Source organism: Hemiscyllium ocellatum, chromosome 25 (assembly GCF_020745735.1).
Source record: "Hemiscyllium ocellatum isolate sHemOce1 chromosome 25, sHemOce1.pat.X.cur, whole genome shotgun sequence".
In the NCBI taxonomy this organism is placed as follows: Eukaryota; Metazoa; Chordata; class Chondrichthyes; order Orectolobiformes; family Hemiscylliidae; genus Hemiscyllium; species Hemiscyllium ocellatum.
This window is the reverse complement of record NC_083425.1, coordinates 41,172,209-41,197,006: the sequence shown is the minus strand read 5'-3', so window position 1 is coordinate 41,197,006 and position 24,798 is coordinate 41,172,209. Positions and strand designations below refer to the sequence as shown.

At 40.2% G+C, this 24,798-nt stretch overlaps 1 protein-coding gene across 1 annotated transcript in view; it reads left to right on the top strand.

The window, feature by feature from the left end:
* The window catches only part of tbcd (tubulin folding cofactor D), a 281,039-nt gene that overhangs the window by 193,224 nt on the left and 63,017 nt on the right, over nt 1-24,798 (top strand). Inside the window, exons 24-29 of the mRNA XM_060844252.1 lie at nt 536-598; nt 4,884-4,960; nt 6,127-6,214; nt 10,929-11,047; nt 16,598-16,689; nt 17,482-17,622. Coding sequence (XP_060700235.1) covers nt 536-598; nt 4,884-4,960; nt 6,127-6,214; nt 10,929-11,047; nt 16,598-16,689; nt 17,482-17,622 — 580 coding nt within the window. The remainder of the gene's footprint in view (nt 1-535; nt 599-4,883; nt 4,961-6,126; nt 6,215-10,928; nt 11,048-16,597; nt 16,690-17,481; nt 17,623-24,798) is intronic.

The window sequence follows — 24,798 nt, the reverse complement described above, 5'->3', positions numbered from 1 at the left end:
AATCTTAATGGAATGAGATTTCCGAGCTTGGAGGAAAATAGAAGGGGAATGAAACGTTTCGGATAATTCTTTCAAAGAAATGGTGCATGAGAGGGTGAAGGATTGAATCATTCTGTGAAATCTTTGCTGAATTCAATTAAATTTATTAAGCTTGCTTCTAACTTTTCTGATTCTGTAACTGCTGTTGATCCTGGAGATTTTTTGAAATTGGGCTATGGCTTTTTCACTTTTTTGACTAAACCCAGAGGATTGTGGCTTGGTTTGAGTTGGACCTAATGGATATAGGCTTTACCACATCTGGATGGATCAGGCAGGATAGACTCTTTCTTCATACATTTTTGTACATCTGTATGTGCATGGTTAGGATAATCAAAAAAATCTCTTATTTTAAAATATAAACTAATTACATTTCTTTGAAAGAGTTAGCCATTGGTGAAAAGCCATATTTATTTATGAATTTTTATCAGTACTTTTAAAAATGTACCAGTTGTAAAAATATTATTAACTGCAGAAATTATTTTCCCATTTTTGGCAGTTTGCTGCTTCATTGAGAGAATGTCACTGTCAAAGCTGCCTTTGAAGAATGACCCTATAATTGGTAAGCTGTTTTCAATGTGTTCTTTAGAACTTGTCCTTGCACAATGTTATTGTTTGCTGTTTATGATAAAGTCAGTTGTAAATGTTGTGCAAAATGGATTACAGATTAGGATTTTCAATAAATAGAATTAAGTTCTATATTAAAAAAAATTATATTTTGAAAATCAAGAATACTTCATTTGTGTTACAGGTTTTGATGACCTTATTTTAGTTACCCAATTAGCTGACTAAGTTTAGCAATGATGCTGAACAGCTGAAGTGGGCAGCACGGTGGCTCAGTGGTTAGCACTACTGACTCACAGTGTCTGGGACCCAGGTTTGATTCTACCTCGTGCGACTGACTGTGGAGTTTACACGTTCTCCCTGACTCTGCCTGGGTTTCCACTGAATGCTCTGGTTTCCTCTCTGAATCCAAATATATGCAGGTTAGGGGGACTGAACATTCTAAATTGCCCATAGTGTCTAGTGATGTGTAAGTTAGGTGAGTCGGCCATGGGAAATTCTGGATTACAAAGAATAGAATAGGAGGAAAGATTTGGGTGGGATATTCTTCGGTGTGCCAGTGTGGGCTTGATGGGCTGAATAGCCTGCTTCCACACTGTAGGGTTTCTATGATTCTAGGATGAGTGATGTGGAACTGGAAGGATAAATAAAATCTGGAGAAATGGAGCAGAGAATCTAAAGCAATCTCGTGAGTCACAATGGTTTCCAGTCTGTCAGTTTTTGAGGCTGTTTGTGCATTACTTTGTTAGAACTAATTCATCTGAAAAAGATCAAAATAAAGCATTAATTATCAATAGGATGTATGTGCCATTTTAAAGCTTCTTTTTGGGATGTTTCATTGGAAGTGAATGCATATACAGTAATGATGAAATAATGCAGGATATTTTGCTTCATTTACTAATATTGATGAGGTTTTTTTATTCATTCATGGGATGAAGTTGTTACCAGCTAGGCCACTTGCAACAAATATAATCCTACCCTACAGACATACTTACTGTTTAAAATTAAAATCATGGTTAACCTGAAACAAAAACTGAAAACGCTGGAGAAACTCAGAGGGGCTGGCAACATCTGTGATGAGAAACAACACAGAACATAAAGACAGATAGCAAAAATTTCTATAAATATATAAAACGAGAAAGAGTGGCTAGAGTAAACTTTGTTCCTTTAGAGGATGAGAAGGGGAATTTAGATATGGGACATGATGAAATGGCTGAGGCATTGAACAGGTATTTTGTATCAGCCTTCACAGTGGAGGACACTAATAACATGGCAGTAATTGACAAAGAGACGAAGGTGAGGACCTGGAAGCAATCATTCTTACGGATGGGGTAGTGTTGGGCAAGCTAATTGAGCTGAGGATAGACAAATCTCCTGACCCTGATGGAAGCAATCTCAGGGTACTAAAAGAGATAGCAGGAGAAATAGCAAGTGCACTGATTTTCAAAACTTAACAAATCTTTTGGAATTCTGTGAAGACATTACAAGCAAGGAGAATAACTGGGACCCAATGAATGTGGTGTACTTAGATTTCCAAAAGGCCTTTGACAAGGTACTGCACAAGAGGCTGCTGCATAAGATAAGGATGAATGGAGATACGGGTCAAGTGGATGGAGGATTGGTCGACTAACAGGAAGCAAAGAATGGGATTCTGGCTGGTAATCAGTGACTAGTGATGTGCCTCAGGGATTGGTGTTGGGACTGCAATTATTCACAATTTATATCGATGATTTGGAATTGGGAACCACGTATCGAATATATAGCATCCCTACAGTGTGGAAACAGGCCCTTTGGCCCAACAAGTCCACATCGACCCTCTGAAGAGTATCCCACCAAAACCCGTTCTCCATTACTCTAACTTTACCCCCCACTAATGCACCTAACCTACATATCCCTGAACACAATGGGTAATTTAGCATGGCCAATTCACCTAACTGCACATCATTAGATTGTGGGAGGAAACCGGAGCACCTGGAGGAAACCACACAGGCACAGGGAGAATGTGCAAACTCCACACAGACAGTTGTCCGAGGCTGGAATCAAACTTGGGTCTCTGGCGCTGTGAGGCAGCAGTGCTAACCACTGAGCCACCATGCTGCCCCTCATATAGACACTGCAAGTGTGGTGCACTTACAAACCCCGACACCGCACCTGGTCTGTGTGGGGTTGAACCCATGACCGTGGTGTTATTAGCACCACCCTCCAACCACTTGAGCTAACCAACCAATATGTAGTGTGTGAAACTTTGCAGAGGAACACAGATACTTTGAGTGTGTAGGCAAAGGTCTGGCAGAAGGAATACAATGTTAATAAATGTGAAGTCATCCATTTTGGCAGGAGTAATAGTAAACAAGATTATTACTTAAATGATAAAAAGTTGCAACATGCTGCTATGCAGAGGGACCTGGCTGCCCTTGTGCATGAATCACAGAAGGTTGATTTGCAAGTACAACAAGTAATTAGGAAGGCAAATGGAATTTTGCCCTTCATTGCTAAAGGGATTAAGTTTAAAAAGGGTTTAAGTTTGGGCGGCACGGTGGCACAGTGGTTAGCACTGCTGTCTCACAGCGCCTGAGACCCGGGTTCATTTCCCGACTCAGGCGACTGACTGTGTGGAGTTTGCACGTTCTCCCCGTGTCTGCGTGGGTTTCCTCCGGGTGCTCCGGTTTCCTCCCACAGTCCAAAGATGTGCGGGTCAGGTGAATTGGCCATGCTAAATTGCCCGTAGTGTTAGGTAAGGGGTAAATGTAGGGGTATGGGTGGGTTGCGCTTCGGTGGGTCGGTGTGGACTTGTTGGGCCGAAGGGCCTGTTTCCACACTAAGTAATCTAATCTAAATCTAAATCTAAAATGAGGTAGGTTATGTTGCAGCTGAACAGGGTGGGGGGGGCGGGGGGAGGCGAGAGGGGAACAAGGACATGATAACAGAGAATACAACCAGTAAAGTTGAAAGAAAGGAAATGAATGGATTCACAATTTGAAGGTGTTGAACTCACTATGGAGTCCATAACGTTGTGAAGTGCCAAGTCTGAAGATGAAATGTTGTTTCTCCAGTTTTCAATGTGATTTACTGAAACACTGCAGCGTGCTGAGGACAGACAAGTGACATGTGAGCAGAACGCTGTGTTAAATGACAGGCCATGGGAAGGTTGGGGTCATGCTTGAGCACAGACCAGAGGTGTTCTACAAAATAGTCACCCCGTCTGTGTTTAGTGTCTTCAATGTTGAGTAGGCCACATTGGGTGCAGTGAATACAGTTTCCAAGATTGGAGAAAATACAGGTGAAATGTTGCTTCACCTGGCAAAACTGTTTAGGCCCTGGGATGGTGAGCAGGGAATTGGTGATGGACTGGTGTTGGATCGTCTTCAGTTACATGAGAAGGTGTTGTGGGAAAAGGGGATTGGTGCTGGAGGTCAAGAATGGACCAGAAGGAAAGATCTATGTGAAATGCAGATGGGGGAGTGAGGGGACGATGTGTTTGATGGTGGTATTCTGCTGGAGTTGTGTGAAATGGTGGAGATGATCCTTTGAATGCAGAGGCTAGTGGGATAAAAAGGACACATTTCACAGATTACATTGCTGTAAGTGATGGGAAGGGGCAAGGGCAGAAGCACAGATGATAGGTCAGATATGCTTGAGGGCCCTTTCAACCACAGTGGGCGGGAAACCAGAATTATGGAAGAAGAAAGTCATGTAAGCAGTGTTGTTTCGGAGGGTGGTATCATCTGAACAGATTTGACGTGGACAAAGGAACTGGGAGAATGGGATGGAATCCTTGCAGGATATGGGATGGAAAGAGATGTGGTGAAGATAGCTATGGGTGTCAGTGGCTTTGTCGTGGATGGCATCAGACAGTTTATTCCCCAAATTGGAGATGCAAAGGTCAAGGAAAGGAAGGGAAGTGTCACAAATGGACAATGTGAAAGTTTTATAGAGGGGTAGAAATTGGAGGTAAATTAACAAATTTTTCAGGTTCTGGTGGGAGCATGAAGTGGCACCGAAACAGTTGTCAATGTATCAACAAAAAGTTGTGGGTGGAGGCAAGTGTAGGACTGGAACAAGGATCATTATACATACCCCATAAACAGGCAAGCATAACTGTGACCCATGCAGTTGCTCATAGCCTCAGAAATCAACTATTGCCCTGCGTAAACATTGCATTTTCTTCAGCTTAGATGACTGTCTTTCAGAACCAGAATGTTTGTTGTTTACTTCAGGAAACAGTGTGTATACATTGAGGTGCTGCCTTGTATACATATTTCTATAAAATTTGTTTTAATTAGGTGAATGGCAGTGGCTTATTGATGACAGTCTGAAAAGCATACATCATTTTACCAGCACTGCAAAACAGAAAATCAAGGTATTCTATCTTATTTTGGTCTTTCTTATTATATATCATGCTGTAACAATTGAATATGGCAACTGAATAGCACAGTATAAATTTGAATAATGGAAAGTTAGATCTTAAATGTATATTAATTCAGAAGTTTTGAAGGCCCCAAGTCATAATCCAGAATTCCATCACACCTGGAACCCTCTGCAAGTTTCATAACACAAGGAACTTTGGATGGTTCCATGAATGTAGATAAAATAGTTACTCAGGAAAAATTAGAGTATTAAAAAGATAGTCTAACTCCTGAGTAGCTTTTAATCTAACCTCGAATTTCCATCTCACACTCCTAACTTATCCTCCCCAAGAACCCTAATGCCCCTCAGGACTTGACCCATATTGGAGCTAACTCCCCTTGGATCTCAGCTGCTCACAGGGTCCAGTGCCAGACTCTCCCTCCACTGGACCTGAACCTCCCCCTCCCAGACCTGACACACTGCAAGACTTGGTTTCACATACTCACCAAAACATAGCCTCAATGTGGCATCAGTTACTTTGCAACCTGACACTCAAACACTACAACCCCTGACACCATACCCCTTTCCAGCAGGCAACCTTCCTAACTGGGATCTTACTCAGTTGACACTCCATCCCCCTACCCTTGGCATGTTACCTTCCCAACACCTTAACATCGCACATTGTTTATCATCTTATAGTTGGACACCAGCTGTCAAAGTGGCTTGTTGGACCTTTAAATGTCGATATATGGCAACTGACTGCTATGAAAAGGAGGCACGGTTTGCCATCCTTTATAGTTTGAAAGAGCTGTCAGAGTGGAAGAACGTCTCCATACTCTGAAGGAGTCCTGAGCAGAATCTACTATCAGAATTGTGCGGCTCCCTTCTTTCATAAAACAGTGACGGAGTGACAATCTGTGTGAGACACAATCCATTTATTCATCTAATCTGCATGAGGTTGCCACTACTCAGAAAATCTGGCTCAATGTTCCAGTTTATGTTTTTGTATATTTTGTTCTGAGTGTTATAAATATTACTGAGATTATAGTTCATATTTTTGTACCACTGATTTCCCTTACTGTAACAGATCAGAATCAGTATGGTTATTTCTTTGCTTGTACAAATTAAGTTATTCAAGTATTAATCACTGTGAAGTAGTAATAATTCTTGTGTGTTCAGTTTCAGGATGCTGTGATCTCAGCACTGACTGCTTTGTGCAATGAGTACTATCAAACTGCCCAGGGAACAGCAGACCCTGAAGTACAGAGTAAGGAATTCATTTGGCTTGGTCCTTATCAAAACTAAAATGAAATTTCGCGCTCACTATTTCATGTTTTATCTTAAGAAAAGGTTTCAATCCACTTTATTTAATCCCTGCTCAGTTTTAATTTGATGTTACCATTTTCAAGTTTAGTCCCATTTTCTTTTGCATAATATATGCATGTCTGTTAATATCCACCAAATCACTTAAATTCAAGCATCTAATTTAATGATGTGTAGAAATCTCCACATGCATTATTTCAGTGTTCATTCTAAACTAAGTTGTTTCTAAAGTATCATTAATTACATTTTGCTTTTCTGAGATGGCTTGTTACAGAAATGCATCTTGTGTTAAATGTCAAGTGTTTAAATGTTTACATCGCATGATGGTGAACCTGTACAGAGATCAATGTGATAAGAAAGATTTATACATAAATGTTTTCAACTAGTTTCCAATAAATGCATTTTGCACTCTTTAAGAAGTTAAAAATCACACAACTCAAGGTTATAGTCCAACAGGTTTAATTGAAAGCACATGAGCTTTCGGAGCGACGCTCCTTCATCTGTTAGAATACAATGATAGTTTCACTTCTTTCATGTGTAAATCACAAAACCCTTTTTTAAAAGTTGCATTCTCAGGTTAGCTGTTAACAATGGTGATAGCTAGACAATATGTTGAAGGTGTTAGCCCCCTGTGTTCTCTGTCTATGACCTGATGTTTAGATTGATTCTAATCTAAAAAGTGAGATAACAGAGTTTTACATAAATTCATGCAGTTTTTGAGCTCAGAGTTCTACATGAATGTATGCAGTTTTTGAGCAAAGTGCAATGTAACTCTGCAAGTACAAATTCACCCCACACAAAATATATGTGTCCATGTGGGTCTTTGTCTGTCTGTGTGTGTGTGTGTGTGTGTGTGTGTGTGTGTGTGTGTGTGTCTAACACAGGGGGCTAACACCTTCAACATATTGTCTAGCTATCACCATTGTTAACAGCTAACCCGAGGATGCAACTTTTTTAAAAAAAGGGTTTTGTGATTTGCACATGAAAGAAGTGAAACTATCACTGTATTCTAACAGATGAAAGGCTTTACAGACAATCAATTTTTCAATGTATAATTTCAGTTACATCACAGTGCAAATTTTTGCTATAAATTCTGTGTTATGATCGAGCCTTCCACAATCACCTGATGAAGGAGTGTCGCTCCGAAAGCTAGTGTGCTTCCAATTAAACCTGTTGGACTATAACCTGGTGTTGTGTGATTTTTAACTTTGTACTACCCAGTCCAACACCAGCGTCTCCAAATCTTTAAAAAGTGATTGTTTAATTGACCATAAAACAAATTGACCAAGGAATGCAGAAAATTATTTCCATTAACACAGCTTTGGTTGTGTTGGTCACAATGCAGGTAAATAGACTTGTAAGAATCAAGTTTTTAAAATGTATTAAGTATATCAGTATTTACTTTGAGTGAGTATGTGACAACTGTGCCAATCTCCAAGGGCACATACAAAGCACCAATGAATGTAGGAGTGGTTTATAATGTTGTACTGGATCTCACATTTGCTGCAAACTATGTAATTTAGTGCACTTAGGCGTAAGGTTATATACTTTGAAACTATTGTGATCTTTAATAACTGATGTTGTTCGGTCGACTGAATTCATTAATATTTTCACTTTAGCAAATCAATCCCCCTCCCCCGAAACTCATAGAAACATAGGAGTAGTCCATTCAGTCCCTTGAGTGTGCTGTGCCATGCTAAGTCATGGCTGGTTGTATATATCAACGCCATTTTTCTCTGTTACCCATATCCCTTGATGTCATTAATATGATGTTCCAATGCCCTCTAGAAGGCACAAGATTCTCTACCCTTGAAATGAAGAAAATCCTCCTTATCTCAGACCTAAAAGGTTTGCTCGTTATTCCAAGAACTCCCTCTCCCACCCACCCAAGGGAAACATCCATTCTATGCCTACCCTGTTTCACACTTGAAGAATTTTGCTAACTTCAAGGAGTAAATTTCTTTTTGTAAACCCAAGAGTATACAGACACAGTTTCCTTGATCTGTCCTTATACAGCAGTCCAGCCATACCAGGGAATAGCTTGGTGAACAACTTCTGCATTCCTTCTCTGAAAGGTATATCCATTTTTTGGTGAGCGACCCAAAATTCAAGGTGCACTCTAACTCTCTGTGTAATTGAAACGTGACATCCTTATGCCTGTACTCTAATCCTGTTGTGATAAAGATGAACATACTTTCAGTAACTTAGCACAACACTATGGTCATTCTGGATATCAGCACTCCTAATTTCTCACTGTTTCAGAAATATTTCTCCTACCAAAGTGGATAACTCCCCAGGTTATATATTTTACATTCCATTTCCCGTGTTCTTGCCTATTCACTCAGCTTGTGCATCTTCTTTTGAAGTCTCTTTGTATTTTCCTCAAGACACACTCTCATCTAGTTTTGTGTCATCTACTAACTTGGACACATTACACTTGGTAACCATGTCCAAATCAATTATGTAGGTTTTGTATCACCAGACTTTGCATGCTGCACTGCCAACCTGATGATATGATGCATTTATTCTCACTGTTTATTTTATTTCTGTTAATGAATCCTTAAATGAGGGCAGTATTTTATTCCCTATCCTTGTGCTTTTACTTTGTTTACTAATCCCCTATTGGATCTTATCAAAAATCCTCTGAAGATCGAAATACACTCAGACATTGCTATTGCCTTATCTTTTCTGCCAGAATGTCCTCAGAACTCCAAAAGGGTTCTCAAACATGATTTCCTCTTCGTAAATCCTTGTTTATTCCGCCCAGTCAGACCATTATATTATGTGCCTGGTTATCACACCCTTTCCTTATAGTTTCCTGTATTTTCTTTAGTACAGCTATTAGACTAACGGGTCTGTAATTCTGTTTCCTTCCTCTCTCCTTTATGAAATAGTGAGGTTACATTTGCAGGCTTCCAATCTGCAAAGACCATTCCTGCTTCTATAAGAACTTTTGAAAAATGACCACCAATGCATCCATAGTTCAATAGTCACCTCTTTCAACACTCTGAGACGTAAATCATTTGATGCTGGGCATTTCTCACCTTTGAATACCATTAATTTCTCCACTGCTACTTTGTTGTTAATAATAATTTATTTCAGTTCCTCATTGTCACTAGTCCCTTGGATCTCTTTTTTTTCCTGAGATTTTGCATAAAGAAAGACAAAAAGTCATTATTTAGCTTTTGTGCTATTTCCCTGATTTTCATTCTAAACTCTTCTGTCTTTGTTGCCATGGACTCTCATTTATCTTTGCTAATCATACCTGTAAAAGTTTTCACAGTTCATTTTTATATTTCTTGTTTACAATTTCTATTTGTCTAAAAAGAAACTGCAATGAAAAAGAGATGCATTTATTTAGTGCAGTTTATGATTTCAGGATGTTCCAAAGTTTCCCACAGCTAATTGATTACTTCTGAACTATAATTTGCTGTTGTAAGAAACACAGAAACCAAATGAGTATGTTAGAGTTCTACGAATAGAAGTAGAATATGGTTTTGTGATGTTCATAGGGACATACCTATTGACTAAAACACTATGTTTGGTTGCTATGCTCTTCCAGATAATGTTATAAATTCTTTCTTTTAATATGAAAGGGCCTGGCCTCAGTTTAATCTGTCACTCCAAAAACAGCATTTCTGGCAACAGCCATTTGTGTTTATACAGCAGCTTTAATATAATAAAATAATAGATTCCCTACAGTGTTGAAACAGGCCATTTGGGCCAATAAGTCCACACCAACACTCTGAAGAGTAACCCACTCAGACCCATTCCCCTTCATTTACGCCTCACTAGTGCACCTAACTTACACATCCCTGAACACCATGGCAATTTAGCATAGGCAGTTCACCTAACCTGCACATCATTGAATTGTGGGAGGAAACTGGAGTAGCTGGAGGAAAGCCACGCAGACACGGTGAGAATGTGCAAACTCCACACAGTTGCCTGAGGCTGGAATCAAACCCAGGTCCCTGACACTGTGAGGTAGCAGTGCTAACGCCCGAGTCACCATGCCATCCTAAAATATTTCAAGGTATCTCATTGGAGCATTATAAAGCAAAATTGGTCATCAAGCTGCATAGGTAAAATCCAGGCAGATGGCTAAAATCTTGACCAAAGTGCAGGTTTTAAGGAGCATCGTAAAGGAAACAAAGTTAATTATAGAGGAATACAAAAGCTTGGGCCTAGCCAGCTGATGACATGAGTATTGCAAAGCTGATCTTAGTGTCCCACTTTCTCCCCGCTTCCCTGATGCAGTGTACCGGACCTGAACTTCGTTTTTAGTGACATAGTTTGTGTTCCAACAACTTTCTGTTTACTGAAATTTATCTTTAACTCTTTTAACACTTTTTGTGTTTTAAGTTAATAATTCATTTACACTGTCTCCCATAGCAGAGCAAATAGACTTTCCCTATTCTAACCTAAGTAAGTATAAAACATCTACTCTATTTCCCCTTAGCCTTTGCAGCTGCAATGGTAATTCCCATTCCAAACACCATTCATATTCAGCCCGGAGTTCCATTGTAACATTGTGTTAGGGTAGGTTGTTGCCTTTGAATGGTATATGGTAATATTTCTGTTAAAGTCACATGTGACAATTTAAGTAAGGTGGCAAGTTTTTGACCTTGTTTCTTTTCCTAACTTTACATCATCTTTAGATAAGCTAGTGGACAAATATATTTCAGAGCTTCAACGTTCTGAAGAAATGACTCGCTGCGGATATTCTTTGGCTTTGGGTGCACTTCCTAAATTTATGCTCAATGGTAAACTCCACCAGGTAAGATTAAAGATATTTATATTTTTAAAGTAGCAAGTAATCAATAAAGCTTTTTACAAAATGTAACGTATGTATACTGGTTTTCAAAATATTACATTTCTGTCTTGATCAAGCCTTGTGACTACGAAGATTTGAAGTGTTTTTAATCTTGTGATTGGTAGTGTTTTTTAAGAATTTATTTGCTACAATAGTAAAATGACTTAATAAATTTGTATGGTGGTAATTTAAAATAGCTTTAAAATTTTCCAAAAGTGTTCTATTCATATCTTTATCAAGTTATGCCCAGGTATGTAGTGGCATCATTCCATCTGATTCAAACATTTAATGTCTTTACTCTTACATAAACTGGAGTTAGAACAGACATGGCTACTTGCTAGAGTAGTTAAGTGATGGTTTGGTGACTACGCTGCATCCCAGTATATTTGAACCTGAATAAATGCTTTAAATGTATATCCATTTTGGACAGAAATAGCTCATTAATTATGTAGGGGAAAAGGTTAAGATAATGTTAAGATTAGTTCTTTCAATTTAAGATAATTGATGGAAAAAGCAATGGAAGAAACTTTAATCAACAACAAATGCTACAGAAAGGATATAAAGGGAGGCAAGAGAGGAGGAGGAGTGGCGTTTTTGATAAAGGATAGCATTACAGCTGTGCTGAGCGAAGATATTCCCAGAAATATACCCAAAAGTTATTTGGGTGGAACTGAGAAATAAGAAAGGGATGACCACCTTATTGGGATTGTATTATAGACCCCCAGTCGTCAGAGGGAAATTGTGGAACAAACTTGTAAGGAGATCTCAGCTATCTTTAAGAATAATAGGTGGTTATGGTACGGCATTTTAACTTTCCCAGCATAGACTGGGACTGCCATAGTGTTAAAGGTTTAGATGGAGACGAGTTTGTTAAGTGCGTACAAGACAATTTTCTAATTCAGTATGTGGATGTACCTACTAGAGAAGGTACAAAACTTGACCTACTCTTGGGAAATAAGGCAGGGCAGGTGACTGAGGTGTCAGTGGGGGAGCACTTTGGGGCTAGCGACCATAATTCTATTCGTTTTAAAATAGTGATGGAAAAGGATAGACCAGATCTTAAAGTTGAAGTTCTAAGTTGGAGAAAGGCCAATTTTGACGATATTAGGCAAGACCTCTTGAAAGCTGATTGGGGTCTGATGTTTGCAGTTAAAGGGATGGCTGGAAAATGGGAAGCCTTCAGAAATGAGATAACAAGAGTCCAAAAAATGTCCTACCAGGGTGAAAGGAAAGGCTAGTTGGTATAGGGAATGCTGGATGACTAAAGAAATTGAGAGTTTGGTTAAGAAAAAGAAGGAAGCATATGTCGGGTATAGACAGGATAGATCGAGTGAATCCTTAGAAGAGAATAAAGAAAGTAGGAGTATACTTAAGAGGGAAATCAGGAGGGTAAAAAGGGAACATGAGATAGCTTTGGCAAATAGAATTAAGGAGAATCCAAAGAGTTTTTACAAATACATTAAGGACAAAAGGGTAACTAGGGAGAGAATAGGATCCCTCAAAGATCAGCAAGGCGGCCTTTGTGTGGAGCCGCAAAAATTGGGGAGATACTAAATGAATATTTTGCATCAGTATTTACTGTGGAAAAGGACATGGAAGATATAGACTGTAGGGAAATAGATGGTGACATCTTGCAAAATTTCCATATTACAGAGGAGGAAGTGCTGGATGTCTTGAAACGGTTAAAGGTGGATAAATCCCCAGTACCCGAGAACTCTGTGGGAGCTAGAGAAGTGATTGCTGGGCCTCTTGCTGAGATATTTGTATCATCGGTAGTCCCAGGTGAGGTGCCGTAAGACTGGAGGTTGGCAAACATGGTGCCACTGTTTAAGAAGGGTGGTAAGGACAAGCCAGGGAACTATAGACCAGTGAGCCTGATGTCGGTGCTGGGCAAGTTGTTGGAGGGAATTCTGAGCGAGAGGATGTACATGTATTTGGAAAGGCAAGGACTGATTAGGGATAGTCAACATGGCTTTGTGCATGTGAAATCATGTCTCACAAACTTGATTGAGTTTTTTGAGGAAGTAACAAAGAGGATTGATGAAAGCAGAGCAGTAGATGTGATCTATATGGACTTCAGTAAGGCGTTCGACAAAGTTCCCCATGGGAGACTGATTAGCAAGGTTAAATCTCACGGAATAAAGGGAGAACTAGCCATTTGGATACAGAACTGGCTCAAAGGTGGAAGACAGAGGGTGGTGGTGGAGGGTTGTTTTTCAGACTGGAGACCTGTGACCAGTGGAGTGCCACAAGGATCGGTGCTGGGTCCTCTACGTTTTGTCATTTATATAAATGATTTGGATGCGAGCATAAGAGGTTCAGTTAGTAAGTTTGCAGATGACACCAAAATTGGAGGTGTAGTGGGCAACGAAGAGGATTACCTTGGATTACAACAGGATATTGACCAGATGGAATTTAATTCAGATAAATGTGAGGTGCTGCACTTTGGAAAATCTAATCTTAATAGGACGTATACACTTAATGGTAAGGACCTAGGGAGTGTTGCTCGACAAAGAGACCTTGGAGTGCCGCTCCTTGAAAGTGGAGTCGCAGGTAGATAGGATAGTGAAGAAGGCGTTTGGTACGCTTTCTTTTATTGGTCAGAGTATTGAGTACAAGAGTTGGGAGGCCATGTTGTGGCTGTACAGCACATGGTTTAGGCCACTGTTGGAATATTGCATGCAGTTCTGGTCTCCTCCCTATCGGAAAGATGTTGTGAAACTTGAAAGGTTTCAGAAAAGATTTACAAGCATGTTGGCAGGGTTGGAGGATTTGAGCTATAGGGAGAGGCTGAACAGGCTGGGGCTGTTTTCCCTGGAGCGTCAGAGGCTGAGGGGTGACCTTATAGAGGTTTACAAAATTATGACTGGCATGGATAGGTTAAATAGACAAAGTCTTTTCCCTGGGGTCGGGGAGTCCAGACTAGAGGGCATAGGTTTAGGATGAGAGGGGAAAGATACAAAAGAGACCTAAGGAGCAACCTTTCTACACAGAGGGTGGTATGGGTATGGAATGAGCTGCCAGAGGAAGTGGTGGAGGTTGGTAAAATTGCAACATTTAAGAGGCATTTGGATGTGTATATGAATAGGAAGGGTTAGGAGGGATATGGGCCGGGTGCTGGCAGATGGGACTAGATTGTGTTGGGATGTCTGGTCGGCGTGGACAGGTTGGACCGAAGGGTCTATTTCCATGCTGTACATCTCTATGACTCTATAAAACTTTGCAACTTTATCTTGTTCCTGACAAGGTGAAGGATGACTTTTAGTACATTATCATCAGGAAGAAAGGGACATAGATAGGGACATGGCAAAAAAAAAGGGAGATGAGGAAGCTGAAATTGGTAAGGTAAAAGTAGAAGGATTTGAGTTTAACAAAATGTTTGGAAGGAAGTGATCAAGCATAGAGAATTCAGAAATGAATTTGAGAGCAACACATGGCTAAAGTTAACAGCAGCTGATGGTGATGGATCATGATGGTGGAACATCAAGATGTGTCGCGCTTGAGAATTCCAAGAAGCATGGCATTGCAACCGAAACTCAAACACATTGACTTGGTCCCAATTTAGCAACACCCTCCACCCCCCCACCCCAAGAAAAAGAACTGGAAATGACATCACCAACCAAAGAAACCCAAACGTATAAGTAGAAAACAGGAATCATTAGCAGTGCTTTGTCTGGAGACTCACTGAAGATGTTACCTAGTGTGGTGACGAAACATCTAAAAATGCTCAGTGAGCAAACCTACTTGAAGAACCTTAAGCTGAGCTACAAACCTTCTCAAAACCTGTTAACTAAACAACTACATTCAGCCAATGAATGAGGGTTCAGTTTTGAGTATACACAATGCTGAATTTTATATATTTTCAGTGTCTCTTCAACAAAATTCAGAGGGTGTTGCTGGCTAGGCTAGCGTTTATTGCCCCTCTCTTATTACCCAGAGGGCAGTTAAGAGTCAGCCATAAAATTAGAAATTACTGGAAAAGCTCAGCAAGTCTACTGGCATCTGTGAAGAGAAATCAAAGTTAATATTTCAGGCCAATGACCCTTAGAACTGATTGTAGCTAGGAAAGTGTCAGTTTATATGCAGAAGATAATGTGGGGAGAGGGCTAAGGAGCAAATGATGAGTAGGGATAGACTCCAAAGAGAGAGAAGAACAGTTGGACAGACAAAGGAGTTGTTAACAATCTGGCAGGAAAAATGAATAGTGTTAATGGAGACTGTTGGTGGCTAATAATGGCAATTGTGTAATGGCAGATGATGTGATAACAAGGTCTGGCTTGGGTGGTATTTGGGCGAGGGCATAGAGGAATTCAAGCTCTAAAGTTATTGAACTCAGTATTGAGTCTGGAGGGCTGTAGGGTTTTTAAAGTGCAGTTCTTCCGCCTTGTGCTGAGCTTCGCTGGAGCACTGTAGCAAGCCTGTGAAAGAGATTTTGGCCAGGAAAAAAGGTGTTGTGTTGAAGTGACAGGCAACTGGAAGGGTGGGGTCTTTTTTGCGAAGCAGTCACCCTATCTACACTTTGTTTACCCAATGTAGAGGAGACCACATTGTGAGCAGCGAATGCAGTAGGCAAGATTGTGAGAAGTGCAGATGAAGTGCTGCTTCACCTGGAAGGTATGTTTCGGCCCTTCGATACTGAAGAGGGAGGAGGTGAATGAACAGTTGGTCCACCTTCTGCGTTGCAGGGAAAGGTGTTATGGGGCTATGGGAGGGTGTTGGGAGTGAATCAGGGTGTCCCGGAGGTACAGTCCCTGTAGAAGGTGGACAAGGGAGGGGAGGGGAGGGGAACATGTGCCTGGTGGTGACATCTCACTGGAGATGGATGAAAGAATGGCTGATGATCTTCTGGATGTGGATGCTGGTGGGAGAGTAAGTAAGGACAAGGGAAACCCTATCGCTGTTGCAGGAGGGAAGAGAAGGCGTGAGGGTGGAAGTGTGGGAGATGGGTTGGACCCAGTTGAGAGCCCTGTCGACAGTGGAGCTGGGTAGTCCTCGGGTGAGGAAGTAGGTGGAATTTCGGAGGCTCTGTTGTCGAAGTTGACCTCATCAGAACGAATGCGATGGAGACGGATAAACTGAGACAGTGGAATGGAGTATTTACAGGAAACAGGGTGCAAGGATGTATAGTCCAGGTAGCTGTGGGAGTTGGTGGGTTTAAAGTGGATACTAGTGGCCAGTCTATCACCAGAATGAAAAGGGAGATGTCGAGGAAGGGAGGAGTCAGCGACATTGCTGTTGGTCCGGAACCACATATAGCCTAGACAAGGTAAGAACAGCAGATTTCCTTCCCTAAAAACATTAGTGAACCAGATGGGGTTTTCTGATAATTGATGATGGTTTTCTGGTCATCATGAGACTCCTAATTCCAGATTTGTATTGAATTCAAAATCTGCTTATTTTATCCCTTTATTCATGTACAGTGTTTAAATTGACATAAGTAATCAAACTAATCTGACTGGTGACATGATATTTTAAAGTTATGAATATTCCTAATTTGTATTTGGATGATTGCAGGTGTTAGAAGGTCTACAGAGAGTCACCTGGATCACAGTGAAAGATACCACCTTTGCAGAAGCAAGGAGGGATGCACTGAAAGCCATTGCTCAGTATGGAGAATTACAGTTTTTTCATATCAGTGTAACAATATGTGCCACAAGTGAATGAGTACAGATGCTAAAATTTTGAAACAAAGGGAAATGCTGGAAAGATTCAGCAGGTGTGTTTTCAGCACTTCAGGATGGAGGTAGAGTTCATGGTTTCAGGCTGGACTGTTTCACCTGATGAAGAGTCATTGACCTGAAACTCTTTTTCTGTCTCTTCAGATGCTGCCAGACCTGCTGAGTATTATTAGCATTTTTTCCTTCAGTATATTAAATTGTAATTTATTCTCACATTGAGACTATTGAGATATTCCCTAAACTTACTTAATTTGTTTGGAGGAAGTAAACCAGTTAAATAATTTACTGATCTTTAAGAAGATCTCAGATTCATTTAATTCTTGGAAGCATGATGCAAAAATGGAGCTTAAAATTTTGACAAATTAACAGATCCCAAATAACTGAAGAATGTATTCTTCAATATTGTAAATGTTTTTGTCACTTACTTTATGATTGTAGGACGGAGTTATATTGCTACTTAACCACGCTGATATGTAGCAATAGAAAATAGAGGGAGAGTTATACCAAACCTGATGTCTTTCCTTCTGGTGGTCAGCCCAAAACAGCATTTGGATCTGCTTACTCCTGCTTCTGTGTGGTGGATGGGCTGTAGAGCTATCAAAGATGAAAGATAACAAAGAATTTACAAAACTATAAGACTCTTAAATGTCTGAACAAAATGTTAAACTCAACTTTTAGTTAGGTCATTTTCTGATCTGGTTTTCTAATGTTTTGATGTAGAGTCTGTAAAACTGCAGGGGTGCATGAAGATGGGCCATGTGATCAAGTCATCTGCCGAAGTAATGTATCCCAGATCTACAGTAGTCTTTTAGATTGTTTGAATGACTATACTACTGACAGTCGAGGAGACATTGGAGCATGGTATGTATAGGATTTTGTAACAAATTTCAACTCCTGATTATGTTCTACATTCTAACACATAGAAAACCAGGTAGTTCAATCTGATTGATCAACCTGCAAAGAGTACGTGGCGACCAAATTAAAGTTTTTAAAAATTTCACCTTTCCTTTCAGATGAATATTTCCACAAATAATGGATATCTTAATATGATGAAACGTATCTGTGCTAGAACAAAACTATTTGTGAAGCGACTGCTGAGCCACTTAATAGACTCAAATTTGCCAAAATTGTAAAGATGTATATTGCATATATTCATTTCTTGTACAGTGTTCTGAATGTTTCAACTGAAAGTGTGGGAAATCTGATTTAACTGAAAGGTGTGGATGCCCTCAGCCTTATATTTGCAGACTTCCAGCTTTGTGTTCATAAATTTGCCACTTGAGAATTCCAAATGTTCTCTTTGTTGTTGATGATTTAGCTGATTATCAATTCCAAGATAAATGTTGAGTACTGGAATAGATGAGTAATTAAATAAACTTGGAGGAGGAATTGATGTTAGCTTGTTCAACAGGCGGCATTTGAGGAACGCAAGCTGTCGTACAAATGAAATGAAACGAAAATGTACTTGTCAGATGGAGGTGTTCCTTTTCCCATGTTTCAATGTTCACCATAATCAGAATAGAAACTGTTACAGAACATGAGGTCATTTGCTCATGCCAGCTCTCTGAATGAGCAATGCAGCTAGTGCCAATCCCAGCCTGCTCGCTGTAACTCTGCTCATTTCTTCTTTTCAGATAATAAATCAATTCACTTTTGAATGCTTTGATTGAACATGCCATTTTGTAACTCCAAGGCAGGACATTTCAGATCTTAACCACTTGTGTGAAAAGTAGTTCCCATGTCGCATTGCTGCTTTTGCCAGTTATTTGTGCCCTCTTATTCTCATTCTTGGCAAACATGTAATAATTTTCCATGAGTTATTAAGTATTTGAGTATAATTGCACTTGAATGAAATAGGAATTTCATTTCACAGCACAAATATTTCCGAGAAAGCGAAGGTGAATATCCTAACCTGCTTCAAATCTGACATAAATTTCAGGAATTCGTTGTGAATGGGATTTCATAGTTCTGTGCTTGAATATGAATGCCAGGTTCACACATGGAAAGTAACGTGAAATAAAAGATGTTTTATTTCAAATATTCACTTCAAATTTGCAAGCTTTTCTCTTAATTGGCATCAGTAAATATCACTTCAGGATTCTACAGATTACATTATAATAACGATGTATTGTGAGTTTTAAAACAAACCTCAATGCTGTTTTCACCACCTGTCTATAAGCTCATTGTTATTTAATATTCCTCCGGTTTTAATTTACAGTGGGAACATATTTCCCTCATTCCCTCTGTCTGTTGGCTCTGATTTTGTAAGCACTACAATGTTGTGTAAGTATAATTAACAGTTCCAAGGACCAAAGGGCTGTACTATTATTAGAGAGAGATGATTGCTAGTAAGCTTAATCTGAAGGTCAGTACATCTCTGGCAAGGAGCAGGATTGAGAAGGCAGGACCTTCATTGTGACCTCAGCCAATGCAGGAATTGGACCTGCTCTGTTGCTCTTATTTGCACCACAAACCAGCTGTTCAGCTGACTGATCCCTATCACTGTGGTAAAGCTAAACCACAAGTACTATTTATTTCATATTCTCTTAGACGTGGTGGGCCGGGTGAGTGTGGGACTGGGATGTATCTCACACTGCAAGCACATTTATGAACATACAAGATGATGTAAAACCTGAACAGGTAGAGATTATTTAATCAGTAATGACTTAAACTCTTATAACACAGTTGTTATATCTTTATCAAATACTGTGCTTTTAAAGGTGGAGTCCAGAAGTCTGAAATTGCAGTTAGTTGCCTGGCATTCCTTTGTGGTGTGGGTTGATTGGCTCGCAAGCAATTGAGAATTTGTAGGCAGTTTTCCTCCCTTTAAAGGTTTTCTGAGGAAGTTTTGCTCCGGCTTATGCTTCATTGTTTTGTCAAATAGAGTTTTTATTTACTTGCAGAGTACAACAATGCATATTGGTGGCAGCTTTTTACAGGCCAGGAGCTTGCTTTTTTCTTCTCCAGTGCTGGTCTTTGTATAATGAACAACTTATGGAATCTTTTCCTCAGTAGATGTGGTATGGAACACTACTGATCCATTAACTGTCTGTATTTTCATAAATTGTATAGTTTATAAAACAGTTGGGTTCCACACTGTCACAGTTAAGTGATGAAGCCTCCTCAGGAGGACAGCCAGTTACCATCAAGGCATTACAAATTGCTAACTGTCTATGGCCCCATTCAGGTTAAGTGGAAAGACATAATCACATCTTATAAAATTTGTACAATTTACATGTAAATCTCATGGCATCATACATAGAAGAGGAATGAATTCTGTAATTCCTGGCCAAAATTAAATCTTTGATCAATATCGCCAAAAGGGCGATAGACCTTGCAATTAGTATCTTCTCCAACAGCTTTCCCACCATTGACGTCAGGCTCAGTGACCTGTAATTACCTGGATTTTCTCGGTTTCTTTTCTTAAACAGTAGAACAACACTGACCATTCTCTAGCCTCTGGAACCTTGCCTAAGGCTAAAGATGATACAAAGATATCTTCTTTGGCTTGAAACTGAAAGTATGGCCTCCTTTGTCTTCCTACCCCTCACTCCTCTCCTCTGTGTTCCATTTTCCTGAGCTCTGCATTGGTTTCTGAAGATGTTGGCCTTTGTTGCCACTCAAGCACAATTCTGAGTACCGTACCTCACACTATCGCAAGTTCAGCTGTCGCTTTGCTTGCAGCTAGCTGTATTCACAATGCTTCGTGGAATTCCCCTTTGATGGTCTCTCAAACCCTGGAAGGTTCTGAACTCCGATAGAGATCAAGTGTGCACAGACTACATATCTGGCTGTTCATCATTGGCACCCATGTGCTAATGAATAACTGTACCTCTCAGATCCGCATCCTTTTATAGGCTATCTAATTAAATAGTGCAGACCCTAAACAGCTTCCCATGATTCAAAGGAGGATGCAATATCTTATTTTTCTTTTCTCCTGTTTCCCTTGAAAATTCCGAACTAATCTTTGAGCTGATAAAGAGTTCGTTTACGAGCTTAACTGGCCAATAATCTGTACCAGGTGGGTTGCTTCTAATCTTTTGAGCAAAATCACCAAAAATATGACAATAATAAATTGGCACAAGGATTGGCAGCATTAGGTTTCATGCCCGCACCCCCCTCCCAGCACCACTGCATACCCTTCTCCATTTTGGAGAAAAAGCTTTATTTCTCAAGTCCCGTCATAGAGATGTACAGAACGCGAACAGATCCTTTGGTCCAACTTGTCCATGCTAACCCAGATATCCTAACCCAATCTAGTCCCATTTGTCAGCACTTGGCCCATATCCCCTTCAACATAAATTTTATATCGCACATGTGAATTGAATGACTAGATTTGTTTTTCCCTGTCAAAGAGCTAGATAAGGAAACCAAATAAAGACAGGTTGTTAGCAGGAAACTGAGCTGTCTTTGTTATTTGAATACATTTTTAATGCATTTTAATGTCTGGATAAACTCTAGATTCTGCTTTTTGTATTCCTTTTTAACTTAATATGATAAGAAACTATTCCGTTTTCTCCCACAGCACTTCTAATAACGTTGAATAACCACTCAAAACTAAAATGATATTTTTAATGGTTATTAATAACATTAATTGAGTGATATTCATTCATTTACTTTAAACTGGGTACAGCTAAAACTTGGCACTGTTAGGGTTTGAGCTTAATTGTGGTCAAATTTTGTATTGTGTTGTAGAATTAGCTGTGTTGCTTTCTCAGCTGTGGGTGACTTTGATGTTTTAGATAGCTTCATATAAATGTTCCCTCCAGAAAATTTACAGGTTTATTTCTCAGATTGAGTCTACTTAAGTAAACTGAATGGATATAGTGGACTGTTTGTACAGCAGCTGATAATGGAGTAAAGATGAGAAAGCAGTCCACTTGAAAGCACTCTCACACATCCATTTCAAATTTTAAAAGTTTAGTTCAGGATCATACAAGATGCCAGTTTTACAAACAGAATAGTTCACACTACATCAGTGGCAGGTGAGGAGCCTGGAATCTGAATTTATGGCAGGAATTGTAGGATGTCCTGATTTTAATTAAATGTTGAGCTCTACATGGAACTTAGAACAGCAGAGCACAGGAACAGGCCCTTCGCCCCACCATGTCTGTACAAACCATGATGTCATTCTGTACTAATTCCATTTTCCTGCACATGGTCAGTATCCCTCTATTCCCTGCTTGTTTATGGGTCTGATTAAATGCCTCTTAAATGTTACCACTGTATCTGCTTTTACCACCCATCATGGCAGTGTGTTCAGGCACCTGGCATTGTCTGTGGAAAAAATGCTTGCATCACCTATCTCCTTTAAATTTTCCCCCTTTCACTTTAAACCAATGCCTCTAATACTTGACATTTCCACCCCAGAAAAAAAGATTCCCACTATCCACCTTGTCATGCCCCTCATAATTTTATATATTTCAATCAACTCAGCCTCCGCCACTCTAATGAAATCAATCCAAATTTGTCCTGACTTCAAGGAAGTCAAGTCTGACTGTTGTTATTGTTGGACTGTTAATCCAGAGACCCAGGTAATGTTCTGGGGACCCCAGTTCAAATCTTGTTGTGGCAGATGGTGAAATTTGAATTTAAACATCTGAATTTATGAGTCTAATAATGACCAAGAAGCCATTGTACATTGTCAGGAGAAACCCACCTGGTTCACTAATGTTCTTTGAAAAGAAAACTGCCATCCTTACGTGGTCTGGCCTACATATGACTCCAGAACTAGAGCAATACGGTTTACACTTAACTGCCTTCCAGTGAAGCCCTCATCTTGTGAATGAATAGAAAAAAACCTGTCCTTATAGCTAAAACAAAGAATAGGAGAAGATTTGTAGCTTGGGTGCTCGTTCTTGTGGTTCTGTTCGCCGAGTTGGGAATTTGTGTTGCAGACGTTTCGCCCCCTGTCTGGGTGACATCCTCGGTGCTTGGGAGCCTCCTGTGAAGCGCTTCTGTGATCTTTCCTCCGGCATTTATCGTGATTTGTCTCTGCCGCTTCCAGTTGTCAGTTCCAGCTGTCCACTGCAGTGGCCGGTATATTGGGTTTAGGTCGATGTGCTTATTGATTGAATCTGTGGATGAGTGCCATGCCTCTAGGAATTCCCTGGCTGTTCTCTGTTTGGCTTGTCCTATAATAGTAGTGTTGTCCCAGTCGAACTTATGTTGCTTGTCATCTGCGTGTATGGCTACTAAGGATAGCTGATCGTGTCGTTTCGTGGCTAGTTGGTGTTTGTGGATGCGGATTGTTAGCTGTCTTCCTGTTTGTCCTATGTAGTGTTTTGTGCAGTCCTTGCATGGGATTTTGTACACTACATTGGTTTTGCTCATGCTGGGTATATGGTCCTTCGTCCTGGTGAGTTGTTGTCTGAGAGTGGCTGTTGGTTTGTGTGCTGTGAGTCCTAGTGGTCGCAGTAGTCTGGCTGTCAGTTCAGAAATGTTTTTGATGTATGGTAGTGTGGCTAGTCCTATGGCGAATACGTTGTATAGGTGTTCTTCTTCCTCTTTTTGCACTTCTGGTGTACTGCAGTGTGTTGTGGCTATACAACGTATTCGCCAAAAACGGATACCCCCGCAATTTCATCAACAGATGCCTAAGGGAAAGGCAACGGAATGAAGACAACCCAAAGGATATTCCGGGGAAAATAGCTCCAGCCTATTCAGCCTGTCCCTTTAGCTCAAATCCTCCGAACCTGGCAACGTCTTTGTAAGTCTTTTCTGAACCCTTTCAAGTTTCGCAGCAACTTTCCGAAAGGAAGGAGACCAGAATTGCACATAATATTCCAACAGTGTCTGAACCAATATCTTCTACAGCTGTAACATGATCTCCCAATTCCTATACTCAGTGCTCTGACCAATAAAGAAAAGCATACCAATCCTATCTACCTATGACTTTATTTTCAAGGAACTATGAACCTGCACACCAAGGTCTCTTTGTTCAGCAACACTCCACAGGACCTTACCATTAAGTGTCTAAGTCCTGGTCTGATTTACTTTTCCAGCCTGAAGCATCTCGCATTTATCGAAATGAAATTCTATCTGCCACTCCTCAGACCATTGGCCCATCTGTTCAAGATGCTGTTGTACTCCGAGGTAACTTTCTTCGCTATCCACTACACCTCCAATTTTGGTGTCACATGTAATCTTACTAACTATACCTCCGATGTTCACATCCATATCATTTATGTTAATGATAAAGAGCAGTGGATGGAGTACTGATCCTTGTTGCACACCACTGGCCACAGACCTCCAGCCTGAAAAGCAACCCTCCTCCACCACCCTCTGTCTTCTACCTTTTGGATATAGGTTTGCTCGCTGAGCTAGAAGGTTCATTTCCAGACATTTCATCATCCTATTAGGTAACCTGTTCAGTGGGCCTCCTGTTGTAGTGTGTTGGTGGGTTTGTGGGCCCATAGCAGATAATGAACTTGAAAGACCCTATACAGACAACAAGCAAAACTAATGTCATTTACAAAATACTGTGCAAGGACTGTAGCAAACACTACATTGGACAATAGGCAGAAAACTAGCCACAGGATACATGAACATCAACTAGCCACAAAACGACATGACCAACTCTCACTAGTATCCTTGCATGCGGATGAGAAAGAACACCACTTCGACTAGGCCAACACATCCATCCTAGGACAAGGCAAACAGAGAGTTCCTAGAAGCATAGCATTCCAACTGGAGCTCTCAACAAATATATCGAAGTAGACCCCATCTACCACCCCCTGAGTAAAAAATAGGAAATGACATCACCAACTCAAAAACCCAAACAATAGAAAACGAGAATAGAGAGCAAGAATCAACAGCAGTGCTTCACCTAGAGGCCCACTGAAGATGTTACCTAGTATGGTGATGAAACGTCTGGAAATGAATCTTCCAGCTGAGCGAGCAAACCTACATCGAGAACCTCCTCCTGAGCTATAAATCTTCTCAAAACTTGCTAAGTCTTCTACCTTATAGGCCGTTCTATATCCAAATGGCTAGTTCTCTGTGTATTCCATGAGATCTAACATTGCTCACCAGTCT